Below are 27,762 nucleotides of genomic sequence, written 5' to 3'. Positions count from 1 at the left end.
ACAGGGCTGGCATAAAATGAAAGAAGGGAAGGAAGGAAGGAAGGAAGGAAGGGGAAAGAAAGAAGGAAGGAAGGGGAAAGAAAGAAATTCCTAGATCCTATAAGACAGAAGCCACCCCTTAGCCATTCTCATAGTCCTTTGATCCATCCATAGTGATCAATACCCTGTCTAGCACGTAATATGTACATGACACAGTTTTGTTCCATTGAGCCCTCCAGTGAATGAGTGTCTTTATAAAGAGCCATGTCATAACAAACAATTATAGTGATGACTGACATTTATATATCACTTACTGTGTTCAAGACCGTATTTGAAATGCTTCACAAAGACTGAGTCTTTACAATAACACTATGAGATAGGTATGATTATTCCCGTTTCACGGATAAGGAAACCGATGCCCAGAAAGGTGCAGCAACGTGCCCAAGGTCATAGCGAATGCGTAATAAAAACTCAGGCTGTCTGGCCTCGGATCCTGTACCCTTAACCACAACGTACAACCGTCTGACAGGCCGTGCAGTCTAACAACGGACGGTGCGTGCAGAAATACTCGGTAACGATCGATTGGTTGATTGGCTGCTCAGTTTCCTGTAATGAGTATCTACACCGTCTCTTAGTAAGTGCAGTCTCTGAATAACATGTTATAGATGAATCACCCCTACATATTCATTCTGTTTCTACATTTCGTATCAGAATCAATCCGTAACAGTTTTCATACATGACTATGCTTTGGGAGAGGAAAAAGTGCATCACTGGTTCTTGTGCTATTGAGTGTGTACTTATTTAACACTACTACGATAAAGCCCCTTACTGTGTTATGATTACAGCATGACTTAGTCCCTCACATCCGCCAACTGCACATTTCAGCAGTCCCCAGCGTGAGGCCTCGTCCCCAGCTTCAAGGTCCTGGTCCCTTCCTCAGCGCAGGTTGGTTCCATCAGCTGGAAACAGGCGAGCGCCTCCCGCCATCTAGCGGAGACTCACTTTGAAGACCATTTCAAGGGAGCTGCTGGACTGCGGGAGCCTCCTGTGGGTACCATCCAACAGCCCTAGGCAGAGCTGCACGTGAAAGTAACCACGGAAACTCGGAGTAAAACGGGAGCCTTTCCCCCAGTAAGCGGTTGCTCTAAAGCTATCTTCCCAAACTCTCCCAGGCTGCTGACCCTCGTTCCTGAGTCCACAGCAGCTTCCTACGGAAAACGCCCTCTGTGAGTCTAGAAAACAGCACTATCCTGATGCGTTGACCATAAAGACTTACTTTCTGCACTATATGAGGAAGGGGCTCCCGGCAGAGTCAGGGTCACCGCCTGGTGCCTCCGGAGAGGCTGCAGGTCGTGATGGAAGGCACAAATGCGTGTGAGATCTAACGAAACTAAAGAGCTTCTGCGTCATGAAAGGAACTATCATCAGAATAAACAGCCTACGGAATGGGAGAAAAATGTTGCAATCTATCCATCTGACAAAGATCTAACATTCAGCAACTACTAGGTACTTAAACAAATTTACAAGAAAAAAACAACTCTATTAAAAAGTGGGCAGAGGACTTGAAAAGACACTTCTCAAAACAAGACATACATGTGGCCAAAAAACATATGAAAAAAGTTTGACATCGCTGATTATTAGAGAAATGCAGATAGAAACCACAGTGAGATATTATCTCACACCAGTCAGAATGGCAATTACTAAAAAGACAAAAAAAAAAAAAAGATGATCTCAAGGTTGTGGAGAAAAAGAAATGCTTTTACAGTGCTGGTGGGAGTGCAAATTAGTTCAACCGTTGTGGAAGACAGTGCGTGGATTTCTCAAAGACCTAGAGCAGAAATACCATTTGAGCCAGCAGTTCCATTACTTGGGGTATAAGGAATATAAATAATTCTATTATAAAGAAACATGCACGTGTATGTTCATTACAGCACTATTCACAATAGCAAAGACATGGAATCAACCTAAATATCCATCAGTGATAGACTGGATAAAGCAAGTGTGGTACACATATTCCATGGAATACTATGCAACCATAAAAAGGAACAAGACTATGTCCTTTGCAGGGCATGGATGGAACTGGAGGCTGTTATCCTCAGCAAACTAACGCAGGAACAGAAAACCAAATACTGCATGTTCTCCGTCATAAGTGGGAGCTGAATGATGAGAACACACAGACACATGGCCAGGAGAACACCACACACTGGGGCCTGTTGTAGGGTGGGGGTGGGAGGAGGGAGAGTATCAGGAAGAATAGCTAATGGATGCTGGGCTTAATACCTAGGTGATGGGATGACCTCTGTGGCAAAGCACCACGGCACGTGTTTACTTACGTAACAAATGTGCACATCCTGAAAATGTTCCCCTGCACATGTGCCCCTGAACTCAAAATAATAGTTGAAAAAAAAAAGAAAGTACAAATGTTTGATGCATAGTGACCCTTCCTCAGCTAAAGTCACTCACCTTTGCTGTCTATGCAAAGGTTATTTGAATGTGCTATTCTGAACTGCCAAGTTCGAGGGCCCTCCCAAGATTCTTGCAAATTCTGGGGCTTATTCTCACGGTCACATTGACTTCCTTTCAACTCCCAACCTCAGCACTTTCCTCCAGTGGCTGATGTTATTCTATACCAAGATCCAGTCTGCTTCTACTTCCAGGCCAGCAAAGACTGCAATCCCCCACCCTCTTGAAATGAAGCCTGGCCATGTGGCTTGCGGGGGCCAGTGAACTACAAGTGGAAACGCCGTGCCACGTGTCCAGGTAGAAGCATTTTGCCATGTGTCCTCCATGTTTCCTTGCTCCCTGCCACATGCCATGCCTCTCTCGGCCTGGGCCGCTGGAGGGAGGGCCACACATTTTTCTTGAAATGTGTATTAATAGCATATTCTTGTACAACAGTTTTGAATCTCTATCCAGACCCACCTTCAATGGTTTGCCTCTAATTTAGTAAAGTCTTTTATATAATATTTCACCCAGAATTGAATGCAATGTTTTAGGCGTGGTCTATAGTGGAGAATGCACTGAGACTTTAATGTAGTACTTCTAGAATTTATATTCAACACACCTTCTTCATCGCTTGTGTTTATTTCAAGCATATTTCATTTGAACCAGTTGAGTGAACTCTAGACCCCTGTTTCTTACCACTAAGTTAATGTCTTCTAGTTAACATCATCATGGTCATCAGAGCTTTTCTGGTTGGATTTGTTCAAACAACTGGTTCTATAATTAACCAGACGAGAATTCATTCCAACTTCATTCCCCACCTCATCCATGATAGACACATTACAGTCAATTTGTGCTTGTCGAATCTGGATCTGACAGTTTAGAAACAGCACAGCAAGGAGAAGTAAAATTAGTTCAACTTAATGTTCAACCAAGCACTGTATCATCACCAATTCTTTAGGCAGTAAATGGCCCCTTGCCATTTGCAAGCTCTAAAATCCAAGGGAAGTATCCAGCTATGACATATGGGGAGTGTTTATGGGTTACGTGTGTGTTACCAGCTCCTGGGTCTGCTGAAAAATTAGTCTGCCTCTCAAAATCTGACGAGGACTGGCCTATGTCTCTGGCTTGGACTCAAGCCCAACATGTTATGCCTGAAGATGGTGTGGTTCCTGCTGCCTCCTGAGACCCTTATGAAGGTCTTGGCAGGGTGCAGTGGCTCATGCTTGTAATCCCAGCACTTTGGGAAGCCAGGGCGGGTGGATCACCTGAGGTCAGGAGTTCCAGACCAGCCTGACCAACATGGCAAAATCCCGTCTGTACTAAAAATACAAAAATTAGTTGGATGTGGCGGCATGCGCCTGAAATCCTAGCTACTCGGGAGGCTGAGGCAGGAGAATTGCTTGAACCTGGGAGGCGGAGGCTGCATTGAGTTGACATGGCACCACTGCACTCCAGCCTGAGCAACAGAGTGACTCTGTCTCCAAAAAAAAAAAAAAAAAAAAAAAAAAATGTAGAGACAAGGTCAGGCTATGTTGCCCAGGTCTCAAACTTCTGGCCTCAAGTGATTCTCCTGACTTGACCTCCCAAAGTGTTGGGATTACAGGTGTGAGCCACTGTGCTGACCTGTTTTAACACTGCTAGTAGTCACTAGCAGTTAGTTAACACAATGTGTTCCAGAAACTGCTCTAAGTCCTTCATACATGCTCATAGGTGAGTATTATTTATTATTCCCATCTTTCAGATGGGAACATTGAGGCACACAGAGATTTTTTCCCAAAGTCATGAAGACAGCTCATTAGTCAGAGGGGCAGACTGGGTAAGGGGTTGACAGGGAGGCTGTCGAATCATGCTGTTCAGTCCAGGTCCCATCGCCACCACCAATCTGGACCCTGCATCTTGACCCTTCCCACTTCTCCAGGCACGACTGGCTGCACATATAGCCTGGAGAAAATCTGTTTTCTGCACATATTTGAGCTCTGATGTCTTCTTTCTGGTTGTAAAGACGTTTTCTTACAGCTTCTTCAAGGATTGTCTGTTTTAATTTCCAAAGATGACACTTGATTACTCTGCTACATCTTTTTTGTGGGGGGGGCGGGGACGAAGTTTCACTCTTGTTACCCAGGCTGGAGTGCAATGGCGTGATCTTGGCTCACCACAACCTCTGCCTCCCGGGTTCAGGCAATTCTCCTGCCTCAGCCTCCTGAGTAGCTGGGATTACAGGCACGCACCACTATGCCCAGCTAATTTTTTGTATTTTTAGTAGAGACAGGGTTTCACCGTGTTGACCAGGATGGTCTCAATCTCTTGACCTCGTGATCCACCTGCCTCGGCCTCCCAAAGTGCTGGGATTACAGGCGTGAGCCACCGTGCCCGGCCTCTGCTACATCTTTTGCCCTCTCTTGGCCACATGACTTAACCACTGTGAGCCTTTCATCATCTTTTGAACTAGAGGATTCAGCGAGATAACCTCTCACATCCCTGGGGCTCAGATATCCAAACACACCCTTCGCCCTGTTTACACCTTGGAGGGAGCCACAGTTACTCATGTGAAGGTGCTTCCCATCCTGCACCTGAAATATCAGCACCGTATCTTGTGTGATGGTGAGACCACTTCCAGGTGGGACTCTTTCCTCACCAGAAAACACCCAGACACCCTGGCAAGAACAGCAAAAGCTGCTAGACTGGAATTGACCTATTGTGGCTGGTCACATGTCTGCTCTACTCTTGATTTCTCTACTCTGGCAATGGATTTGAATTTGAGCTTCAGAGGCAAGGAAAACAGAAGAGGAAAAAACTGAAATGCTCAACAGCAAAGTCAAGTTTCCATGGCTTAAGAACCAATGAAAGAGTCCACTCCCTGCTCTGTAACTTCCCTTTTCTGGCTTGTGATACTGCTGTTCAGTTTCAAGTATTTTTCTTCTAAAATGTCTTCATCTTCTGGCCCCAAATGATGTAAACCCATACCTGGCCAGGCACACCGGCTCACATGCAATCCCAACACTTTGGGAGGCCAACATGTGTGGATTGCTTGAGTCCAAGAGTTCAAGACAAGCCTGGGCAACATGATGAAACCTCATCTCTACAAAATACACACACACGCACACACAAATTAGCTGGGTGTGGCGGTGTGTGCCAGTGGTTTCAGCTACTTGGGAGGCTGAGATGGGAGGATTGCGTGAGTCCAGAGGTCAAGGCTGCAGTGAGCCATGACTGCACCACTGCACTCCAGCCTTGGTGACAGAGTAAGACCCTGTCTCTATTAAAAAACAAAAACAAAAAAACCACACCTCTGAATTAGAGAGGGCAAAAGATGTAGCGGGGTAATCAAAGGTTGTCTTTGGAAATTCAAACAGACCATCCTTGAAGAAGCTAAAACAAAATGTCTTTGCAATCAGGAGGAGGGCATCACAGCTCAAATATGTGTAGAAAACTGACCTGCTCCATGTTATGCGCAAGCTGACCCACCAAACAAGCAGGTCAGGGTCCAATACAGCTTTTTTCCAGTGAATTCATCCAGCTTTGACTTTGGACTTTTACAAACATGCCCTTTCACAGTGACAGAGCTGGAGCTGCATGCTACAAATGCGAGGCAGCTACTGTCATACTGTCAGCTAAGCCACAATGACTTACACTCAGTGATGAATCTCAAGTTTATTGAGATTCGTCAAAATTCCCAGTGAGTACTAAATGTTATCTCTTTGTTCAAACATTATGAAATATTGGGAGAATTTTTTTTCTTGTAGATTTCCTACTGTTTTTCACATACATGAAAATGAATATTCTTGTGGCATTTAGAGCAGTGATTTCCATCCTATAAATCAGAGGCATTTAAGTAACAGTGAGTATTTCCAATTCACCATGTCACAGCTGCCCAGGCATGATGGGAGGGGTTGGCAGTGGGGTGGGGAGTGCAAGGGGAGAAAAATCTCAGGTTCAAGACCCAGTAGCCTGAATACACAGCCTGCTCTGTCGTGCTTCTGAACATTGAGAGAGAGAAATTGCTGTTGTTGATTTTGTTTGTTTTTTGTTTTTGTTTTTAAGACTTTGGGATCAGGCCAAGCGCAGTAGCTCATGCCTGTAATTCCAACACTTTGTGAGGCCAAGGCAGGTGGATCACTTGAGGTCAAGTAATGATTTAACACGCTTCATATGGTTCTTCAATAGATTAAAAAATAAAAGGCAGGTGCAGTGGCTCACACCTGTAATCTCAACACTATGGGAGGCCAGGCAGGAGGGTCACCTGAGGCCTGAAGTTCAAGACCAGCCTGGGCAACGTAGTGAGACCCTGTCTCTCCAAAAACAACAACAACAACAACAACAATAGCTGTGTGTGGTGGCACATGCCTGTAGTCCCAGCTACTCAGGAGGCTAAGGCAGGAGAATCGCTTGAGCCCAGGAGTTCTAGGTTGCAGTGAGCTATGAGCATGCCGCTACTGCCCTTCAGCCTAGGCAACAGAGTAAGACACTGTCTGTAAAAATAAATAAATAGGAAAAAGAAAGAAAAAAAAGAATTTAAAGATAAGTACATAGAAGTGCCAGACACCAGGAAGGGCTCAGTAAATTTTAGCTGACATTATTATGATGCCTGTACCATGAATGAGAAGGGATAATGTAGTCTGTTTCCAGCCTGGGCTTCCTCCAATTCTGAGACTGGGGAGCACCAATTTGCCACTGACCTGAGCCCAGCTGAAGCGGGCAGCAGGACCAACAGTGTTACCTTAATCAAAGACATTCACGAAGCATCCTCACTGAAGATCTGCCCTGGTGTCCTGCACAGCAACTTGCCTGGTTCTGTATAGGTAACAGGTAATCAGTCAGAGAGAGGTACATGCACAGTGAATTCCTCGCTCAGAAAAACCACTCTGTGTCTTCTCCCACTTTTTCCAAATTTTTTCTACTTCAATTTAGATCAAAGGATTTTGTTTCTTGGAATAGTTTTGCACTTGGACCTTTAGAAAGGATGACAATTATCTTTAGGTCTCTCTGATTTTAAGATGAATATAAATCAGCAAAAAAAAAAAAAATGCACAATCTGTCTGCCCCTGACTTACCCTCACACGGAGCAACTGCTTCTGACTTAGCTATTTGAATAACCTCTGGGTGTTCGATCCACCTACACAGCTCAAGTTTGAGCTCCAGAACAAATATTTGTCCCAATTTTGAACAAAGTTAGAGAGGTTTTTTTCCTCTTTTTTTTCTCTTTCTTAAAGTGAACTGTACTCTGATGTTCCTTTGAACTTGGTTCAGTAGGAAGAAGTGATATCCTCCCCAGACCATCTGCTTTGGGGAGCTTGGCAAAACTCTCCAGCAAAATGAAACGACTCACGTGCTTTTTCATCTGCTTCTTTCTTTCTGAAGTACCAGGCTTCGAAATCCCCATAAATGGACTTTCTGAGGTAAGTACTTTCAGATCACTCCTTGTCCTGTACATATGCTCAGTCAATAGGCGACTGCAATTGCTATTCAATAGCCTTATTCTGTGTGTAACGGAAACTTACGATAAAATTCATCTGAGTGCAAGGGTTTACTGTTATAATTACTGGAATGTCTATTTACCTTTTAAAGCATTAACAGGTTTTGCATCAGAATTAAGTCAAGGTCAGTGGGCAGGCATCAGAGCATAGCATTTATGGAGCACAGATACTCACTCCTCACCTAAAAAATGGGGGTAAGAATAGACCTAACCCAAAGTTTGCTTTGAGAATTAAGTGACACAGGGTAAACTATCTAGCAGAGTACCTGGACGGGTAAGTGCTTAATAATTATTAGCTATTATGATGACGAAGATATATTATCACTCTTTTACTGGGGGTGTAAGAAAAGTCATTATCAAAGCACACTGATTTTCACACCTAAGTGAACAACAACATTTGTAATAAGGGCCCTTTAAGTATTCCTATTAAAGGGGAAGGTGGCAAGCAGGATGGAAAAGTACAAGAATAATTCCCATGGGTTGTAGGTCTCGACAGTGGTCCCCCAGCCATCTCCAACATAAGGAAAGTCTTGGGCCAAAAGGCTGTTTCTGAAAATCATACAGGAGCTATTTTGATGCCAGAAAAGCAAAGTGTGTTATAGGAATATCCTGGCAAATGCAAAGGCTTATAATACTTGATTAACTACAAAAATACCAGAGAATATGATGGCACATTTACAAAGGGAAAATATCACTCTGTCTGCCTTGAAACTATCAGATTTTCCAACACTTAAAAGCCACCAGAGTGTGTTGGAAATCTCAGATTGAAGCCAAGACATCCAAATGCGTTTGTGCTTTTTCAGTCATTTCTAACTGGCATTCCCTTTATAAAATACCTACAGTTTTAACTTGGGGAGATGTATGGTTTATGTCTGTCCAGTCAGGCACTGCAAATGCCTCCATGGTCTACCCAGATACTTCCGCAGACACCCACCGAATCACCGGGTTGTTCGATCCCTGTCTTACCACCTGTGGGCAAACTCAAAACTGAATTTCCACGTCCAACAAATGTGAAGGTGTTACCTTCCATTTGGACACCTCTGAGATGTAACCAGCAAATAGAAATATATTGAAGAACTCATTTTATGCTAAACTGTGATTGTCAAGAGGTAGAAAAAGAATACAAAATGATGAATACCACCAGCTATCTCTTTAGCTCTAGATACTTTTTTAAGTATCACTCTTAAAAAAAATTAAAATCCCGTTTTTTTAAGTTTGTAGAATATGAAGATCTGGTGGAACTGGCCCCAGGAAAATTTCAATTTGTGGCAGAGAACCAGAGATATCAGGTATGGTAAGCTTTACTTCCAATAGCGAAAATAAATGAAAGAGATTATTTCGGAAGAAGTAAGGTAAGTGTTAAGATGCCTTCTGCTAGATTTTCTTTCTTTCTTTCTCTCTTTCTTTCTCTCTCTCTCTCTCTCTCTCTCTTTCTTTCTTTCTTTTTTTTGACACGGAGTTTCACTCTTGTTACCCAGGCTGGAGTGCAATGGCGCGATCTCGTCTCATCTCGACCTCCGCCTCCTGGGTTCAAGCAATTCTCCTGCCTCAGCCTCCAGAGTAGCTGGGACTATAGGCATACGCCACCATGCCCAGCTAATTTTTGTGTTTTTGGTAAAGACGGGGTTTCACCATGTTGACCAGGATGGTCTCTATCTCTTGACCTCGTGATCCACCCGCCTTGGCCTCCCCAAGTGCTGAGATTATAGGCGTGAGCCACCGCACCCAGCTGGATTTTCCTAAGAGCTTGTTTTTTAGCAGAGAAGAGTCCATTGGTCTTACACTTTGGTGGAAAGATCACCCAGGAGAAATAAACAGAGAAATTCACACAGCTTCTCAGCACCCTTCACACCATAATGGTCAACTTAGTACCTTAAAGAATACATGACGAGGCACAGTGACTCCTGCTTATAATTGCAGCACTTTTGGAGGGAGGATCGCTTGAGGCCAGGAGTTCCAAACCAGCCTGGGTAACATAGCGAGGCCCTATCTCCACCACCCAGTTAATATATGTATTAGCTGGGTGTAATGGCATGCACCTGTAGTCCTAGCTGCTTGAGAAGCTGAAATGGAGGATCGCTTGAGCCCAGGAGTTAAAGGCTGCAGTGAGGTATGATTGCACCAGCCTGGGCAGCAGAGAGAGACCCCGTTCCCACTCCATTTTTTAAAAAAAGAATACACGGCTGTTTTCTTCAAAACTTAAGATTCTGACGTTATTTCCTGCCTCTTGAGGAAGTATTTCCTGTTAGGAAGGCCTTCTTATTTTAGCGATGACAGACACTTCCCCCTGCAGCCTCACATTCTCCTTCCTCTGTTTACTGAGAGCACCTGAGAAGGAGAACTGGCCACATTGGAAGTTGCAATCATGGAGACCACCAGCAGCAGTACAGACAAAACCTTCTAATTAATGGGCCGAGTTTTCCAGAACACCAGGAAAGGTTTGGCTTCTTCCCAGTGGAGCCCACATGCTGAGAAAGGAGGTGTTTACAGAAGCAGCAAACACCAAGCTGATCAATGCTTTATTCTGTATGGGTATGAACTTTTGACTTTCTGAAAATCCAGGGGGTTTTTGGACACCAAATAATATTAAAACCCAATAAGCAAGACTTCATGTCACAACTTATTTAGCCACAAGACAGAAAAATTCGTCATTGAGGATTCATTCAAGAAGTCTATGAGAAGAGGTCACCACTGACCTCACCATGTCACGCAGCACCCACTGGAACCTCGGATTGTCCCAAATCAGGCAAGCTGAGCTTATATCCAACACCTGTTTTCTTGGACCTTTTTTTTTTTTTTTTTTTGAGGTGGAGTTTTGCTCTTGTTGCCCAGGCTGGCGTGCAATGGCATGATCTCAGCTCACCACAACCTCCACCTCCCGGGTTCAAGCAATTCTCCTGCCTCAGCCTCCCAAGTAGCTGGGATTACAGGCATGTGCCACCACACCTAGCTAATTTTGTATTTTAGGTAGAGATGGGGTTTCTTCATGTTGGTCAGGCTGGTCTAGAACTCCGGACCTCAGGTGATCCACCCACCTCAGCCTCCCAAAGTGCTGGGATTGCAGGCGTGAGCCCCTGTACCCAGCCCTCTCGGACCTATTATTAACAGCTCACCAGACATTACGTGTTCACCCACCACTCTTAAGCCACTCACTTTCAAAGGCGACGGAATCGCCTCTGTCTATGTACGCAGGACAGTCAAGGGTGTGGATAATCTCCTGGCATCATGGTTAAGATCATAGATTTTCTAGGCGCCAGTCACTGTGCTTGGCTCTGGGGTTACATTGTAGAGGGAATACGTGAAAATCCCTGCTTTTATGTAGCTTAGTTTAAAGAAATAGACAGACGTTAGTCAGTCCCTCAAATAGAATGAATCTTTATGAAGCAAGCCCTGCAGGAAGGAATATGCTGCTGTGAAAACACTTAGCAAAAGAGACCGACCTAGTCTTGGGGCATGAGAGATTTTCACTGGAGAAATTCTGCTGGAGCTGAGATTGGAGGGGTGAGTCAGAGTCTCTATATGAGGGTTGAGAAACCTAGTGGGAGCAGGGCAGACGGTGGGAACAGCATGCCCACAGCCTCATGGCAGAATGGAGTTTCCAAGTCTCCATTCAACTGAATTAAAAAATGGAGCAAATAGCATCAAGGGGGTATACACCACCCAAGGTGCATTTGGTCAGCCATTTTTATTTAAAAGTTATTTGTTTTAGCATTATATCCAAGAATGACATGCAGACAACCAAAACCTGTTGAGAATCTCACCAGTGGGAAAATAGTTTTCAAGAATGTTCAGTATTTATGTCTCAGCTCCAGCGAATGAGTAACAGCTCAGTATTGAAGAAAAATTAAAAAAAAATTTTTTTTGACTGAGGAAATGGTTGTGGCCCTCAAGGTAGTAAATGACATATAGTTGGAGAATGATTTTCTAACTTCCTTTCACAGAGGAGCCTTCCAGGAGAATCGGGAGAAACCTTGGTAAGTTGACTTCGATGCTGTCATAGATTGAATGATTTTCCTGTTAACCATTGCTGGGAAATCAATCTGGGCGTCTCTTTTATCTTTGTCATGGAGTATTTACCTGACTTTCAAAATACTGCCTTGCCCAACTGTTTGGCAGTGTTTCTAAAATTCAGCTTTGAAGAGTGCAGTCTTTTCAGACAGGAGAGAGGCCACCAAGAAATGAAGGGTCCCTTCTCTTTGTCTTCTTGAGTTTTGCCATATAGCATAGGCTCCATCCCACTATGTAAATTTATGTATTTATTCCAACTTAACCATTTTGATTTATGTATTTATTTTTATTTGTTTGTTTATTTTTTGAGGCAAGAGTTTTGCTCTTGTCAACCAGGCTGAAGTGCAATGGCGCAATCTCAGCTCACTGCAACCTCCACATCCGGGTTCAAGCAATTCTCCTGCCTCAGCCTCCTGAGTAGCTGGGACAGGCATTCACCACCACACCCAGCTAATTTCTGTATTTTTAGTAGAGACAGGGTTTCACCATGTGGGCCAGGCTGGTCTTGAACTTCTGACCTCGGGTGATCCGTCTACCTCGGCCTCCCAAAGTGCTGATATCACAGGTGTGAGCCACCGAGTCTGGCACCATTTGGGTTTAAAGTATGACGCCTGACAGCTTTGGAGAATAAAAGAGTGCCCACGGGAAGGAAATCTTAAACACAAAATGGCCCAGTTCCCTGAGATGTTCAGCGTAGACCTTCCTGTGGCAAGAAAACAGCCAGCCTGAGGGAGTGGCTCATGTTGTGCTTCCTGCCCTGAACTGGTGAAAACCTGCACAAGTGCACACTTCAGGGAGAGGAGGACACGTAAATTAGCCCGGATTTTATTTTAGCTTAAGGTGAGCTGCATGGTTAATGAGTCGAAAGGTTGAATGTTGGACTGTAAAGTGCGGGGAATGAGACCTGGTGTTGAGATAAGTAAATTCTTTTGGAGAAATAAACAAAATCTGATGGGTCCCACAGTTGTCATGACCTGAAGGAGCTTGCTGCTCTCGGGTGCCTCTTGAAAGATGTGGGATTCTAGGACTTTGCCTTTGAGCAGCGTACTTATATATGAGATTCTTCATACTGGAGCTGCTTTAAATCAGTAGCGATCCGGCAAGGGGGTCTAGAGTGCTGGACTGATACCTGCATCGGAATGCCCTGTCCAAGATCAATGTCCTTTGCTTACACCCATCCTAGTTTGGGGGAGAAGAAAAGGATTGCAGATGAAATGATAATAGACATACAATCTTAATTTGTCTATTACAAATTAATAGGCAAGACTGCCTTGTTTACAGTCCTTTGCTTACACCCATCCTAGTTTGGGGGAGAAAAAAAGGATTGCAGATGAAATGATAATAGACATACAATCTTAATTTGTCTATTACAAATTAATAGGCAAGACTGCCTTGTTTACAGTCCTTTGCTTACACCCATCCTAGTTTGGGGGAGAAGAAAAGGATTGCAGATGAAATGATAATAGACATACAATCTTAATTTGTCTATTAAAAATTAATAGGCAAGAGCTGCAGGGAGGGTTGCTGGAGGTCACACATGGGTTTCCACCCCACAGAACCTCTGTCTGCCCCTTATTGAAGATGCAACCGGGGTCCTCTTTCAACCTCGCAGTCTAGTATCCCTTCCCCAGCTGGTGGTCCTACCTTTGGAGCTATTTCCTGGACTTCCTCAATCCAATCTGGCTTTCTGTAACCATTTTCTACTTGCAGTCTAATGATTTTTGAAAAATCACTATTTATAGATTCCTAGGCCTGACAATGCCTTTTAGCTCAAGGTATCTTGAAACGGAGGCAGATTTCTGCTCATTGGGTGTTCCAAGCAGTTAGGGGAATGCTTAACACCCGAGTTCTGTCCTTACCAATGCCCTGGAATTGTTCTGCTTGTAAAACAAGTAAAATGCCGTGCTGTTAACATCAAATGCACTGCATCTGATGAAGGTCTGTGTGGTTTTTGATTAGTACAGTTATGCTTTCTTGCCAATTTCAGGAAGAGGTTGATCAAGTAACTCTTTATACCTATAAAGTCCAGTCCACCATTACTTCTCGGATGGCCACCACCATGATCCAGAGCAAACTGGTGAACAACTCCCCGCAGCCTCAGAATGTCGTGTTTGATGTTCAGATTCCCAAAGGAGCCTTCATTTCCAACTTCTCCATGTGAGTAACTTCTGTGTAGAGCCAGAAATTGTGTGTTCTCCACTCACAGAACCAAAACCCCTCATAGTTAGAATGAACCTTCATGGTCAACTGTCCCAATGGCTCTCACCTCCAGAGCTGTGGACCATCTGGATGTCAGGGGTCATTGTGAGGTTGGTCCCAATAATTTGATCCTGTTTAAAGCATTAGACTTTGTGAATTATTTGCTTTTTATTTCTAATTAGTAAAAGCAAACTTAAGGCTATCTCTATGGTAACAACCTCACACTTACTTTTTTTTAATATACTTTCTTGGGAAGAGAAAAATATACTGGGTTGCTCTGGCTTATAGGAAACCACATAAAAGCATATGTACAGCAGTCCGTGTCATCTGCCGTATGTTTCTCTATGGGAAAAAAAAATGTTGAGAACCACAGATTAAATCCAATCACTTATCCAGGGCGTGACCTCCTCTGTAACACCCCTGACAAGTGTGTGATGATTTGCTTAATGATAAACTCACTGTTTCCCAAGGCAATTAACTCAACGGTTGACGGCCTGTTAGAGTCATTTCTTACACTTAATTAACATTTTCCACTTTCTACCCAATGACTCTAGAGAGAATCACATAGAATTGTTTTAAAGTCCTCTACAAAATACATATTGAAGTGCTCACAGATGAAACCATGTGCCATCTGAGCTTAGCTTCTTTTTTTTTTTTGAGCTTAGCTTCTTAACAACTGAGGTGGAAAGCACGAAGCATGAGGGTATAGACCAGTTAAGATTGGCTGAGTCCTCATAATGGTGTAAATCGGTGATGGCTTCATGGACATCACATATTAGTCTCTCTATTTTCTATGTGTGTGAAATTTTTCATAATAAAAAAATGTTAAATAACGCCAATACTTTCCAAACAGTTAATGCCAGTTATCCACTTGGAGGCTTTGTGTATCAAAGTTAAATATTCTGTGTTCCTTCAAGTGATTGAAATGATGTCTATGTCCAAATATCAAGGCGGCCATCCCGGAGTATATTCCGGGCAGTCAGTGTCCCTCTTATGTTGCCAAGAACACAGCACAGAATCGTGCGAAAAGCCTAGGTCGTATTTTTATGAAGACGTTAGGCTGAGTTATTTCTCGTCCACTTTTTTTTTTTTTTTTTGAGATGGAGTTTCACTCACTCTTGTTGCCCAGGCTGGAGTTCAATGGCATGGTCTCAGCTCACAGCAAATTCTGCCTCCTGGATTCAAGTGATTCTCCTACCTCAGCCTCCCAAGTAGCTGGGAGTGCAGGCGTGAGCCACCACACCTGGCTAATTTTGTATTATTAGTAGAGACGGGGTTTCTCCATGTTGGTCAAGCTGGTCTCGAACTCCTGACCTCATGTGATCCACCTGCCTCGGCCTCCCAAAGTGCTGGAATTATAGGCGTGAACCACCATGCTGGGCCTCATCCACTTTTGTCTTTCATGCACCAAGGTAAGCAACGGTCATCGTGGATGAATAGTAAAGGGTTCAGCCACCATGCACTCTGGCTGTTGAAAGGGGAGGTCATGTGAACTCTATTTTTTAAACAAAACCAAGCCGCCAGAAAAAGGCATCACGTCACTTTGATTGTTATCCTTTGAACTGGCTTTAATGTATCCCTTCTTCTGTCTGCCTTTTCTAAAAAAACAGAGGGAGAAGGAAAGGCTTTTCTGCAGTGGTGCTAGATGACCCCATGTCTAAAAATGATATTGAAAACTATTTTAATAAATTTCTGTTTTTAAACCACATGATCAGAACTCTCGTAGGCTCTCTTCCTTCTGTCTTCCTTCTTTTTTTTTTTTTTTTAGTTTAAGTTCCAGGAAACAAGTGCAGGATGTGCAGGTTTGTTGCATAGGTACACATGTACCATTTTGGTTTGCTACTCCTATCAGCCCCATCTAGGTTTTAAGCCCTGCATGTGTTAGCTATTTGTTCTAATGCTCTCCCTTCTATTGTACCCCACCCCCAACAGGCCCCAGTGTGTGTTGTTCCCATTCCTGTGACCATGTGTTCTCATTGTTCAACTCCCACTTATGAGTGAGAACATGTGATGTTTGGTTTTCTGTTCCTGTGTTAGTTTACTGAGGATGATGACTTTCAGCTCCAACCATGTCCCTGCAAAGAACCTGAGCTCATTCCTTTTCATGGCTGCATAGTATTCCATCCTTCATTCTTTTCTTTCTTCACTATCTCATTACATAGAAGATTTTAAGTACAAAGGACAGAATCATGAAACATGCATTTACTTTGATCTCCCTCTGTTTTGGGCTGAATTTTTAAGACCAGAGAAGAATTTAAAATGAGCTGTGTAGACTGATGTACCAGCCAAAGTATCCCTTCTACCTTTTTATCAAGATCCCGAATATTCCACGGGAGGTGATTTCCTTCATCCTAAAGACTCTTTTGCCTTTGAGGCTTGGTTATGACCTGATAGAAACGTGATGGCCTTAACCAGCAGTGTGACCTTGAGCAAGAGTCGCCTGTCTCCCGGGGTCCGATGTCGCTCACCCAAAGGGGCAAACCAGAAGTGTGACCTTGAGCAAGAGTCGCCTGTCTCCCGGGTCCGATGTCGCTCACCCAAAGGGGCAAACTAGAAGTGTGCCTCAACATGTGCTGTTGGCATTTGGGGCAGGAAAATTCTTCAGTGGAGCTGTCCCTCACATTCCAGAATGACTGACATTCTTGGTGCCCTCCCACAAATGCCGGCAGCACTTCCGGGTCATCTCAACAACCCAAACTTCACACATTTCTAAATTGCTCCTTGGGAAAGACACTGCCCATTTGAGTACAAGAAGTTCCCATTATTTCCAAAATTTCAGATTCTACTGCTCTGACCAACCATTATCTGGTAAGGATTAGGTGCTAGCCAGCTAAAAGTAAGATGCAGAGAGATGAGATGCACAGAGAAGACAGAGGTCCCCGAGGGAAGTGGTTTCTAGATAAACACCAGCACGGCAGGGGACCCACCAGCACCTTCCCGTTTTTCTTTATTCTTTTCCACCCTGGCAGAGGCGCATAATATTCTGTCTTCATCAGCTCTGGCTGCGACAACTTAGTACTATCAAATGGGCGGCTTATAAACAGCAGAAATTGATTTCTCACAGTTCTGAAGGCTGGGAAGTCCGAGATCAAGGTGCCCGAAGACTTCATGTCTGGTGAGGGCCCGTTTCCTGGTTCAGTCAGGATGGAAAGAGATGAGAGAACTCTTCGAAGTCTCTTTTGTGAGAGGACCAACTGCTATTCCTGAGGGAAAGGCCCTCATGTCCACCTCCTAATGCCATTGCACTAGGAAGTAAGGTTCAACATACACATTTGGGGGAACGTGACATTCAGTCCATTGCACACCCCACAGCTATTATGCCAAATTCTTTTTCTTCTCTTTTTTTTTTTTCTTTGAGATGGAGTCTCACTCTTTCCCCAGCCTGGAGTGCAGTGGTGAGATCTTAGCTCATTGCAACCTCTGCCTCCTGGGTTCAAGTGATTCTTCTGCCTCAGCCTCCTGAGTAGCTGGGACTACAGGCACACCACCATGCCTAGCTAATTTTTTTGTTGTATTTTTAGCAGAAACAGGGTTTCACCATATTGGCCAGGCTGATCTCGAACTCCTGATCTCATGATCTCCCCACCTCAGCCTCCCAAAGTGCTGGGATTACAGGCGTGAGCCACTGCACCCAGACAGCTATGCCAAATTCTTAACTCGTAGAATGACCTGATGAACCAAAAGTAACGAGATAACTCGGAATTTATCAGTCACCTCTCCTAGTAACATTTGTCATTCGAAGGGAATATACAAAGAGAACCATGCTTAATCTAAAAGATGAAATTCAAAAATGAGGAAAAATCTAAAGGCAAACAACAGTACACGAGGGAAAGGTTTTTGGATGGAAGCCTACCTAACCCCTCTCAAGTCACACTGTCCAATAAAGGAAGTCCTGTCTATGGATGAGTCAAATGCCTCCCTTCTTATTCTTATAGACATGAAATGATCACTGCCCTCATTCATTAAATCAGCCTTGTTGGGTTGTTTGCTTGCTCTTGTTTGTTTTGATAATCACTATTCTGGGCCTGGCGTGGTGGCTCACACCTGTAATCCCAACACTTTGGGAGGCCAAGGCAGGCGGATCACCAGGTCAGCAGTTCAAGACCAGCCTGGCCAACATAGTGAAATCCCATTGCTACTAAGAAGTACAAAAAATTAGCTGGGTGTGGTGGTGCGCACCTGTAATCCCAGCTACTCAGGAGGCTGAGGCAGGAGAATCACTTGAACCCAGGAGGCAGAGTTTGTGGTGAGCCAAGATCGCACCACTGCACTCCAGCCTGGGCACAGAACAACACCCTGCCTTGAGAAAAAAAAAAAAAAAGATTCCTATTCTGACCAACTGGTTGCCTTCTGTCATTTTCTAGGACTGTGGATGGCACAACATTTAGGAGTTCTATTAAGGAGAAAACTGTGGGCCGAGCTCTCTACGCACAGGCCAGAGCAAAAGGCAAGACGGCTGGCTTGGTGAGGTAAGGCCTGGGTGGGCAGGGCTTCCCTTGCGTCTCCACGGGGGCTTCCTCTCCTGTTTCCTTCCCACGGCAGCAAACCAGCCTCCAGAAAGGCACAGCACCTGAGCCAATGGCAAACTCGTGGGGTCAGATGGTAGAATTAGGCAACGAAGTTTCTATTTGCCTAAAGGTCCCTCTTCAACCAATGGGTTTTGGGTGATGGCAGGTTTGTTGTACTTACACCACTTATCTTGCAGGTAGATGGATGTTCTGTAAATAAACGCTGATTTTTCTAAAGAGTGAAGAGAGGAAGGAAAGTTTGAAATTTGCCTTTATGATTTATTCTGCCTTTTTTTTTCTTTTGAGCTGGGGTCTTACCTTTTTGCCCAGGCCAGAATGCAGTGGTGTGATCCTGGCTCACTACGACCTTGAACTCCTGGCCTCAAGCACTCAGCTGTGACTTAGGGTGCACCACCTGGCCTGGCTAATTTTCTTACCTTTTGTAGAGATAAGGCCTTTCTTCGTTGTCTAGGCTAGCTTTAAGTGGGAGGCAGAGGTTGTAGCGAGCTGAGATCATACCACTGCCACGTCAGCCTCCCAAAGTCCTAGGAATAGAAGCTTAAGCCACCATGCTGGGCTGTGATAGGGTTTTTGTTTGGATTGTTTTTTTTTTTTTTTTTTTTTTTTTGGTAGTCTTGTTTCTTTGAGATGGAGTTTCACTCTTGTTGCCCAGGCTGGAGTGCACTGGCACAATCTCGGTTCACCGCAACCTCTGCCTCCTGGGTTCAAGGGATTCTCCTGCCTCAGCCTCCTGAGTAGCGGGGATTATATGCATGCGCCACCACATCTGGTTAATTTTGTATTTTAGTAGAGATGGGGTTTCTCCGTGTTGGTCAGGCTGGTCTCAAACTCCTGGCCTCAGGTGATCCACCTGCCTCAGCCTCTCAAAGTGCTGGGACTACAGGTGTTAGCCACCTATTTACTTATTTCACTTTTAAAAATTATTCCTTGTTTATTCTAACACTGGAATCACCCTAACTTGATAATTCTGCTGTTTTTTCTTGGAAACCATAAACACCTCAAAATCAATGATCACATTGAACTCAATATGTATGTGACTAAAATAAGGCCTTATGATAGAGAACCATACTCAGGCCAGGCACGTTGGCTCACACCTGTAATCCCAACACTTTAAGAGGCCGAGGTGGGTGAATCAGCTGAGGCCAGAAGTTTGAGACCGGCCTGGCCAACATGGTGAAACCCTGGCTCAACTGAAAATATGAAAATCAGCCGGGCATGGTGGCAAAAGCCTGTAATCCCAGTTACTAAGGAGGCTGAGGTAGGAGAATTGCTTGAACCCTGGAGGCAGAGGTTGTAGCGAGCTGAGATCATACCACTGCACTCCAGCCTAGCAGCAGAGCAAGACTCCAGCTCAAAAAAAGAGAGAGAGAGAGAAACATACTCAATTTGATGCAATAATAAAGTTTTTCTGTTTGAAGACCTTCAAAAATATCAAGAACTCCTCCAGTGAGCCGGAAATGCAGTGTAGGAAGAGTGTGCTGTCTTCAAACCCTCCAACCTTGGGTTTGAGTCCTGGTCCCACAGTGGACTGGGTCTAGGGTCTTGAGCAGGTGACCAGTCCTCTACAAGCCTAACGTTTTATCATCAGAAAAGGCAGGGTAATGATCTCCATCTGGCAGACGTGCTGTCTCAGTGATGATAGATGTGAAGTTCCTGGCCCAGGATAGGGGCCAATCCCTGGATGCTTTTTACAGACAACACTCAAGTCGGTAAGAAGCTCTGGGAGCAGGAGATCAGGCAGGAGAGGAGACTGAAGCTCTTGCTGGGATTCAACTGATCTAGAAGCTGCACTTATGTCTAGTGTGCCTACTGTTCACGTTTGTGAACTACTGAGCAGGGCTGATCATCCAGGAAAGTCTACACACCCTCTGCCTAGATTCCGGGTCTTGCCATTCAATCATGTATCTGTTGACCTTTGTTGGGGGTTTTCACCTTCAGGAGCAGGGCTCTTGACATGGAAAACTTCAGAACAGAAGTCAATGTCCTCCCAGGAGCAAAGGTGGAGTTCGAGCTTCACTACCAGGAGGCGAAGTGGAGGAAGCTGGGCTCCTACGAACACAGGATCTATCTGCAGCCCGGACGGCTGGCCAAACACTTGGAAGTAAGCATGGATCTGTAGGGTGGGCAGTGACACTGACCTCTGAGAGTCCCTGACCCTGATTTATGCGTTCTGCTTGTCACCGCCACGTGTGCTGTTGGATGCCACTCAACTCTGCGAGACAGACAGTGGGATGTGTTGAAACATGGTGGGTTTGGAGTCAGCCACATCACCTCCTTACAGCTCTCAATCTCCTTAGCAGCCGTATGATGGTGGTTTCCAAGGTCTGCTATGACAAGTGACAGCGCATGGCACAGCTTAACACAACACAAATGGATTCTCTCACGGAAGTCTGAAGTCAAGGTGTCTGTCACTGTCACTGCAGGCTCCGTTCCTTGCCTTTTCTGTTGTCTGGCAGCTGCTGGCATTCCTTGGCTTGTGGCCTTGTCAGGTCACTCCAATCTCTTCTTCGGTGGTCCCTCTCCTCCTCTGAGCATCTCAAATGCCCCTCTGCCTTTCTCTCACAAGAACAATGATTAGATTGGGGTCCACCAGGCAGTGTAGGATGATCTCAACTCAAGATCCTTAACTACATCTGCAAGGACTCTTCATTCACGTTCACAGATTGCAGGGGTTGGACATATCTTTATGGGGAGGCCACCATTCAACCCAAGACACTAATCTCCAAGAACAAGTTATCTTGAGTCTCCACCGCCTCATCTATGAAAAGAGTACTGTAGCTGGGTGCAGTGGCTCATGCCTGTAATCCCAACATCTTGGGAGACTGAGGTGGGCAGATCACAAGGTCAGGAGATCGAGACCATCCCGGCCAACATGGTGAAATCCTGTCTCTACTAAAAATACAAAAATTAGCCAGGCTTGGTGGTGGGCACCTGTAATCCCAGCTACTCCAGGGGCTGAGGCAGGAGAATTGCTTGAACCTGGGAGGTGGAGGCTGCAGTGAACGGAGATCATGCCACTGCATTTTAGCCTGGGTGACAGAGCAAGCCTTTGTCTCAAAAAAAAAAAAAAAAAATACTATACAGACTTTCATTTCTCAGTTCTTTTTTTTAACTTTTATTTTAAGTTCAGGGGCACATGTGCAGGTTTGTTATATAGGTCAACTCCACTCCACATCACGGGGGTTTGGTGTACAGATTATTTCACCACCCAGGTAATGAGCACAGTACCTGAGAGGTGGTTTCCAGTCCTTACTCTCCTCCCTCCCTCACCCTCGAGAAGGCCGTGGTGTCAATTGCTCCCTTCTTTGTGTCCATGTGTCCTCAGTGTTCAGCTTGCACTTAGAAGCGATAACATGCAGTATTGGGTTTCCTGTTCCTGTAATATGTGGCAATGACAGGCACTCGAAGGTTAAGTGGGTTGTCTCCCCGCCATCCCAGCCATCATCACCGCAGTGGGTGCCTAGGGCAGCCACTGCATTGCTGACCATCTGAACTCACCTCTGCTGTCCTCTCCATCTCTTGCTGTAAAGACTAAACTTCTCTTTTCTTTGTTCAAATCTTTGTGACATCATATGAGCATTTAGTGTTAGAGGCAGAGCTAGGCAAGAGAAAACCTACGAGGGTACACGGGCCAGCATGCATACAGGTTGTGAATTGCCTGGAGACACAGGAGATGAAAGGGAATGAATGAATCATGATGAAACTAATTCCCATTTGGAAAGCTGCACGGCTGGTAAATAACGCCCGCTGTTTGGCATCACTTCACTGCCAGACTCTATGCTGTTGAGTTCCTTTCTGGGCCACTCCTCCCACAGACTGTGCTTTTGCAGGAATTGATCAAAGACGCCCTTCCCCCAGGCAAATGTGGCTCCACGCCAGGGCAGATGACTTGGCCAAGATGTACAGCTAAGTATGTGATGCTGGGTGTTTTTCCAGTAGTGATGATGGATGGGTGTCAGTCACCCACATTCTCTTGCTCAGTGCTGTGAATCCCGTGGTAAATAATGTGAAATAACGGTTAGATGTGATTAGCATCCACGCCTAGAATGAGACAATCGTGGAGATTGTCAATAACAACAATATTAATAAGAACTGAGTGACAGCCTGGGTGACACAGACCTCATCTCTCCTGAAAATATGAATACGTAAATTAGCCAGGCATGGTGGTACACCCCTGTAGTCCCACCTACTTGGGAGGCTGAGGCAAGAGGATAGCTTGAGCCAAAACGGTTGAGACTACGGTTAGCTGTGATCATGCCACTGCACTCCAGGCTGGGTGACAAAATGAGACCCTGCCTCGAAAAGAAAAAATAGCAGCGAAGTAACTCAGAAACAGAAAGTCAAATACCATGTGTTCTCACTTGTTAGAGGTAGCTAAATAATGTGTGGAGTGGTAGGTGTTAGAGGCTCGGAAGTGTTGGGGGCGGGAGTGGGGAGATTTGGAATTGTGGGAGGGCGGGAATAGGGTGAGGAATGAGAAATTATTAATGGGTGCAAGGTACATTACTTGGGTGGTGGTTTCACTAAAAGCCTAGACTTCACCCTGTGCAATATAGTCATGAAACCAAACTGCATTTGTACTCTTTAAATTTATAGAAATTTTTCAAAATAAATACCTGAAAATAGAAATAAACAAATCAGAGAATAAAATTTTAAAAAGAAAAAAATGGCAGCTCTGACTATGGTTTCGTCAAGGATTAGCAAAGGAGGCTTCCCCAGGTGACTCTGTTCAAAGCAGGAAGACAGAGAAGAAACAAAAGGACCCAAGATTTGGGGGAAATGGTCTCTTTTTGACAGGTCTACAGAGCAAATGCAGTACTATGTAACAATGACTTTTCTTCTTCCCCCCCCCCAACAATGCAAATGCTCTTATAAATAAAAGGACTAGAATAGAATGAAGAGGGGGAATTGACTCCTGGGGGAGCCAGGCAGTAGAAGGGGACTTCTGAGTTGGCAGAAGGGGGTTAAGCCTTCATGGTGAGATGAATCCCGTCACAGGGAACTTCCAGATCCTGCAGGGGAGATCACGGAGCTGTGCTGGGAAAGCCTGTGGAGGAGAAAAGCATCAGAGGACTCATCTGTAATTTTACTTCTTGCTTGAAAAGACTTTAAAGACTCGTAATGCTTTGGGTATTTTTCTCTCACATCTCTAGGTAGACGTGTGGGTTGTGGAACCTCAGGGAATGAGATTTCTTCATGTTGCTGACACATTTGAAGGCCATTTCGATGGTGTTCCAGTCATTTCTAAAGGACAACAGAAGGTACCCTAGCCCTACGCATTGCCAGGGATCCATGGGCGCCTGGCTCATGGGTTCTGCTCTCCTCCTGTGCTCTGGGGAATAGAAATGCAGGCTGGTGTTGAGCTGAGGGCACTGTCTGAAGAAATGGTGATCCCCCAGCAGAGTCTAGGGTCTCCCCAGGATACACAGATCAACACTCCCAAGGGTTTCCTTCTGTTTTGACCAGAGTGTCCCTTTTTGTCCCTAAGTCACCTACTTGAGCAGTAGCTAAAGGACATCTTTCACATCCTATATGGTGGATTTTCATTCATTAACCCTAGCAAGAAACATTCAGCTCTCTCTGCCTCAATGGCCCATGATAACAAACTGTGACTCCTCTGAGGACAGACTCCTCTAAGGACATTAGAACAGTTCACAAACTCTTTCCAAAGCGGGCAGTTGGCCCTTCTATCGGGGATGCAGGAAATTCATTGGCTTTCCTCTAAAAAGGCCTGAAATGTCACAACCAGCACGGCAGGCTGGAGGCGCTCCCTGCAAAAGACCTGGCTTGTCCTTCCCATCAGTAATGGGCCCACTGATATGGCCGGGATGCAGAACGTCCCCTGGGCTGCTCCTCTGCCCTGTGTCCTCAAGAAGGGGCTGTGCCAAACTCTCACTGGGAAGGAGCTAGAGGCAGAGGCCCTGACACCGCTGTTCTTTCCAGGCTCACGTCTCCTTCAAGCCCACAGTAGCACAGCAGAGAATATGCCCCAACTGCCGGGAGACTGCGGTAGACGGGGAACTGGTGGTGCTGTATGACGTGAGCAGAGAAGAGAAGGCTGGTGAACTGGAGGTGGGTGCAGACTGTCTCTGGTTGAAGCTCATGCCAAAGAGCTGCTCCTTTTTGAAAAAACTCCCAGGCATGTTGGTGGTTTCCAGCCGAAAGGGCAAGTGTTTCTAGCTGCCGAGAAGAGACTAGAATCATATTCTTTAAATATATCACTAAGCATTATCGTTTGTGTCTTGAAAACTGAGTAGAACATCATCAGGTCTCACGCTCCTGTCCCAGGAGGGGATTCCTGGGCCTTGTGTGAAGAGCAATGGAAAATTACAGAACAGGAATTTTAAATAGGCTCCCAAGGTCCTTTGCAATTAGACAATCGAAGAAAGCACAGAGATTACAGGGTGAGGAAGAAGGCACACCTACAGCCCGGAAAGATACAGAGCCAGTGGTAAATTTCAGGGTGAAGGTTTATCGTGAGGTTTCTGGAAAAGTTTCCCTTCCCCTTTGGTCATGCCTTAGATGTGTGTCTCCCTTTCCTTGTACTAAGGTACAGACCCTTAGAACGTACCCCAAACTCCAAGAGTCTCTCTAGGGACAGCGAGCAGAGCACAGACCCTGCACCTGGACACTGGTGTCCTGGAGAGAGGCAGCCAAAGAGCAGTGGAAAGAGAATTAGCTGAGCCAGTTGTTAAGCCTGCAGCAGAAGACAGAGTAGTCAGGAGTACAGCTGGGGCAGCCTTTCATTAACTTCCAGAAAAATCCAAAGTTTCTAAAGTGGCCCATACACATCCTTCGTGACCTGTCCTGCTGATTCTCCACCTGGTTCCCTGAATGATTGGATTCTACGTCCCCATCTTGTTGAACCATGTACAAAGCCCCAAGTATGCCATGTTCTCTCATCTCTGGAGCTGCGCTGTCAGGAACGCTCTTCCCCATTCCCCACCCCCTCAACCTGGCCCAGCTCTCAGGAGGACGGCTAAGCCTGAGCTCATCCTCAGGTTGCAGTGGAGATGCTGTTTCCTAGAGAAGCGTTCCCTGTGTGCGTAAGATGCACAGCTGGCTCTTGCCAAGCCTTTTACTTCCTAATCATGGTGATCAACACGCTGTGCTGCACATTGCCTCCACTTACCCTTATCCTCTGCTGGCCCTGAGCCTCCTGAGGGTGGGGGCTCTGCCTGGTTCACCACTGGCTAGCAGGGCGCCTGGAACAGGGGCTCTCTGTAAAGACTGGGTGACATGGAGTAGTGTGGCATGGCATGGCATGGAGTGGAGTGGAGCAGCACGGAGCAGAGCAGAGTGGCATGGCATGGAGTGAAGTGGCATGGAGCTGTGGGGCATGGAGTGGAGTGGAGTAGAGCAGAGCAGAGTGGAGTGGAGTGGCATGGCATGGAGTGGAGTGGAGCGGCATGGAGCAGAGCAGAGTGGCATGGCATGGAGTGAAGTGGCATGGAGCTGTGGGGCATGGAGTGGAGTGGAGTAGAGCAGAGTGGAGTGGAGTGGCATGGCATGGAGTGGAGTGGAGTGGCATGGAGCAGAGCAGAGTGGCATGGCATGGAGTGAAGTGGCATGGAGCTGTGGGGCATGGAGGGGAGTGGAGTAGAGCAGAGCAGAGTGGAGTGGAGTGGCATGGCATGGAGTGGAGTGGAGTGGCATGGAGCAGAGCAGAGTGGCATGGCATGGAGTGAAGTGGCATGGAGCTGTGGGGCATGGAGTGGAGTGGAGTAGAGCAGAGTGGAGTGGAGTGGCATGGCATGGAGTGGAGTGGAGTGGCATGGAGCAGAGCAGAGTGGCATGGCATGGAGTGAAGTGGCATGGAGCTGTGGGGCATGGAGTGGAGTGGAGTAGAGCAGAGTGGAGTGGAGTGGCATGGCATGGAGTGGAGTGGAGCGGCATGGAGCAGAGCAGAGTGGCATGGCATGGAGTGAAGTGGCATGGAGCTGTGGGGCATGGAGTGGAGTGGAGTAGAGCAGAGTGGAGTGGAGTGGCATGGCATGGAGTGGAGTGGAGTGGCATGGAGCAGAGCAGAGTGGCATGGCATGGAGTGAAGTGGCATGGAGCTGTGGGGCATGGAGGGGAGTGGAGTAGAGCAGAGCAGAGTGGAGTGGAGTGGCATGGCATGGAGTGGAGTGGAGCGGCATGGAGCAGAGCAGAGTGGCATGGCATGGAGTGAAGTGGCATGGAGCTGTGGGGCATGGAGGGGAGTGGAGTAGAGCAGAGCAGAGTGGAGTGGAGTGGCATGGCATGGAGTGGAGTGGAGTGGCATGGAGCAGAGCAGAGTGGCATGGCATGGAGTGAAGTGGCATGGAGCTGTGGGGCATGGAGTGGAGTGGAGTAGAGCAGAGTGGAGTGGAGTGGCATGGCATGGAGTGGAGTGGAGTGGCATGGAGCAGAGCAGAGTGGCATGGCATGGAGTGAAGTGGCATGGAGCTGTGGGGCATGGAGGGGAGTGGAGTAGAGCAGAGCAGAGTGGAGTGGAGTGGCATGGCATGGAGTGGAGTGGAGCGGCATGGAGCAGAGCAGAGTGGCATGGCATGGAGTGAAGTGGCATGGAGCTGTGGGGCATGGAGGGGAGTGGAGTAGAGCAGAGCAGAGTGGAGTGGAGTGGCATGGCATGGAGTGGAGTGGAGTGGCATGGAGCAGAGCAGAGTGGCATGGCATGGAGTGAAGTGGCATGGAGCTGTGGGGCATGGAGTGGAGTGGAGTAGAGCAGAGTGGAGTGGAGTGGCATGGCATGGAGTGGAGTGGAGTGGCATGGAGCAGAGCAGAGTGGCATGGCATGGAGTGAAGTGGCATGGAGCTGTGGGGCATGGAGGGGAGTGGAGTAGAGCAGAGTGGAGTGGAGTGGCATGGCATGGAGTGGAGTGGAGTGGCATGGAGCAGAGCAGAGTGGCATGGCATGGAGTGAAGTGGCATGGCGTGGCATGGTGTGGAGTGGAGTGGCATGGCATGGAGTGGAGTGGAGTGGCATGGAGCAGAGCAGAGTGGCATGGCATGGAGTGAAGTGGCATGGAGCTGTGGGGCATGGAGTGGAGTGGAGTAGAGCAGAGTGGAGTGGAGTGGCATGGCATGGAGTGGAGTGGAGTGGCATGGAGCAGAGCAGAGTGGCATGGCATGGAGTGAAGTGGC

The 27,762-nt window shown here is 46.2% G+C and overlaps 3 protein-coding genes across 7 annotated transcripts in view; 1 reads left to right on the top strand and 2 right to left on the bottom strand.

The window, feature by feature from the left end:
- ITIH5 (inter-alpha-trypsin inhibitor heavy chain 5) overlaps positions 1 to 1,365 on the bottom strand; it is a 194,077-nt gene extending 192,712 nt beyond the window's left edge. Inside the window, exon 1 of the mRNA XM_035306695.3 lies at positions 1,256 to 1,365. The gene's annotated coding sequence lies outside the window, so the exon portion shown is untranslated. The remainder of the gene's footprint in view (positions 1 to 1,255) is intronic.
- The window catches only part of ITIH2 (inter-alpha-trypsin inhibitor heavy chain 2), a 50,099-nt gene continuing 22,852 nt past the window's right edge, over positions 516 to 27,762 (top strand). For 2 of the 5 annotated variants that reach the window (XM_008999901.5, XM_002750030.7), the window contains exons 1-8: positions 7,659 to 7,820; positions 9,112 to 9,186; positions 11,839 to 11,871; positions 13,893 to 14,062; positions 18,469 to 18,573; positions 20,572 to 20,734; positions 23,787 to 23,894; positions 24,577 to 24,705. In XM_008999901.5, coding sequence (XP_008998149.4) covers positions 7,737 to 7,820; positions 9,112 to 9,186; positions 11,839 to 11,871; positions 13,893 to 14,062; positions 18,469 to 18,573; positions 20,572 to 20,734; positions 23,787 to 23,894; positions 24,577 to 24,705 — 867 coding nt within the window. In that variant the 5' untranslated portion in view covers positions 7,659 to 7,736. Of the gene's footprint in view, positions 614 to 2,619; positions 2,740 to 7,658; positions 7,821 to 9,111; positions 9,187 to 10,222; positions 10,430 to 11,838; positions 11,872 to 13,892; positions 14,063 to 18,468; positions 18,574 to 20,571; positions 20,735 to 23,786; positions 23,895 to 24,576; positions 24,706 to 27,762 lie in introns of those variants that run through there. The other 3 variants (XM_078329328.1, XM_078329329.1, XM_078329327.1) reach the window with 3 other exon arrangements.
- The window catches only part of KIN (Kin17 DNA and RNA binding protein), a 54,785-nt gene continuing 50,425 nt past the window's right edge, over positions 23,403 to 27,762 (bottom strand). The window contains exon 13 of the mRNA XM_017974048.5: positions 23,403 to 23,680. Within this exon, the coding sequence (XP_017829537.1) occupies positions 23,606 to 23,680 (75 nt within the window). The 3' untranslated portion in view covers positions 23,403 to 23,605. The remainder of the gene's footprint in view (positions 23,681 to 27,762) is intronic.

The sequence above is a fragment of the Callithrix jacchus genome, chromosome 7, assembly GCF_049354715.1.
Source record: "Callithrix jacchus isolate 240 chromosome 7, calJac240_pri, whole genome shotgun sequence".
NCBI lineage: Eukaryota > Metazoa > Chordata > Mammalia > Primates > Cebidae > Callithrix > Callithrix jacchus.
Note: the sequence above shows the minus strand (reverse complement) of the source record. Positions and strands in the feature narration are given on the sequence as shown.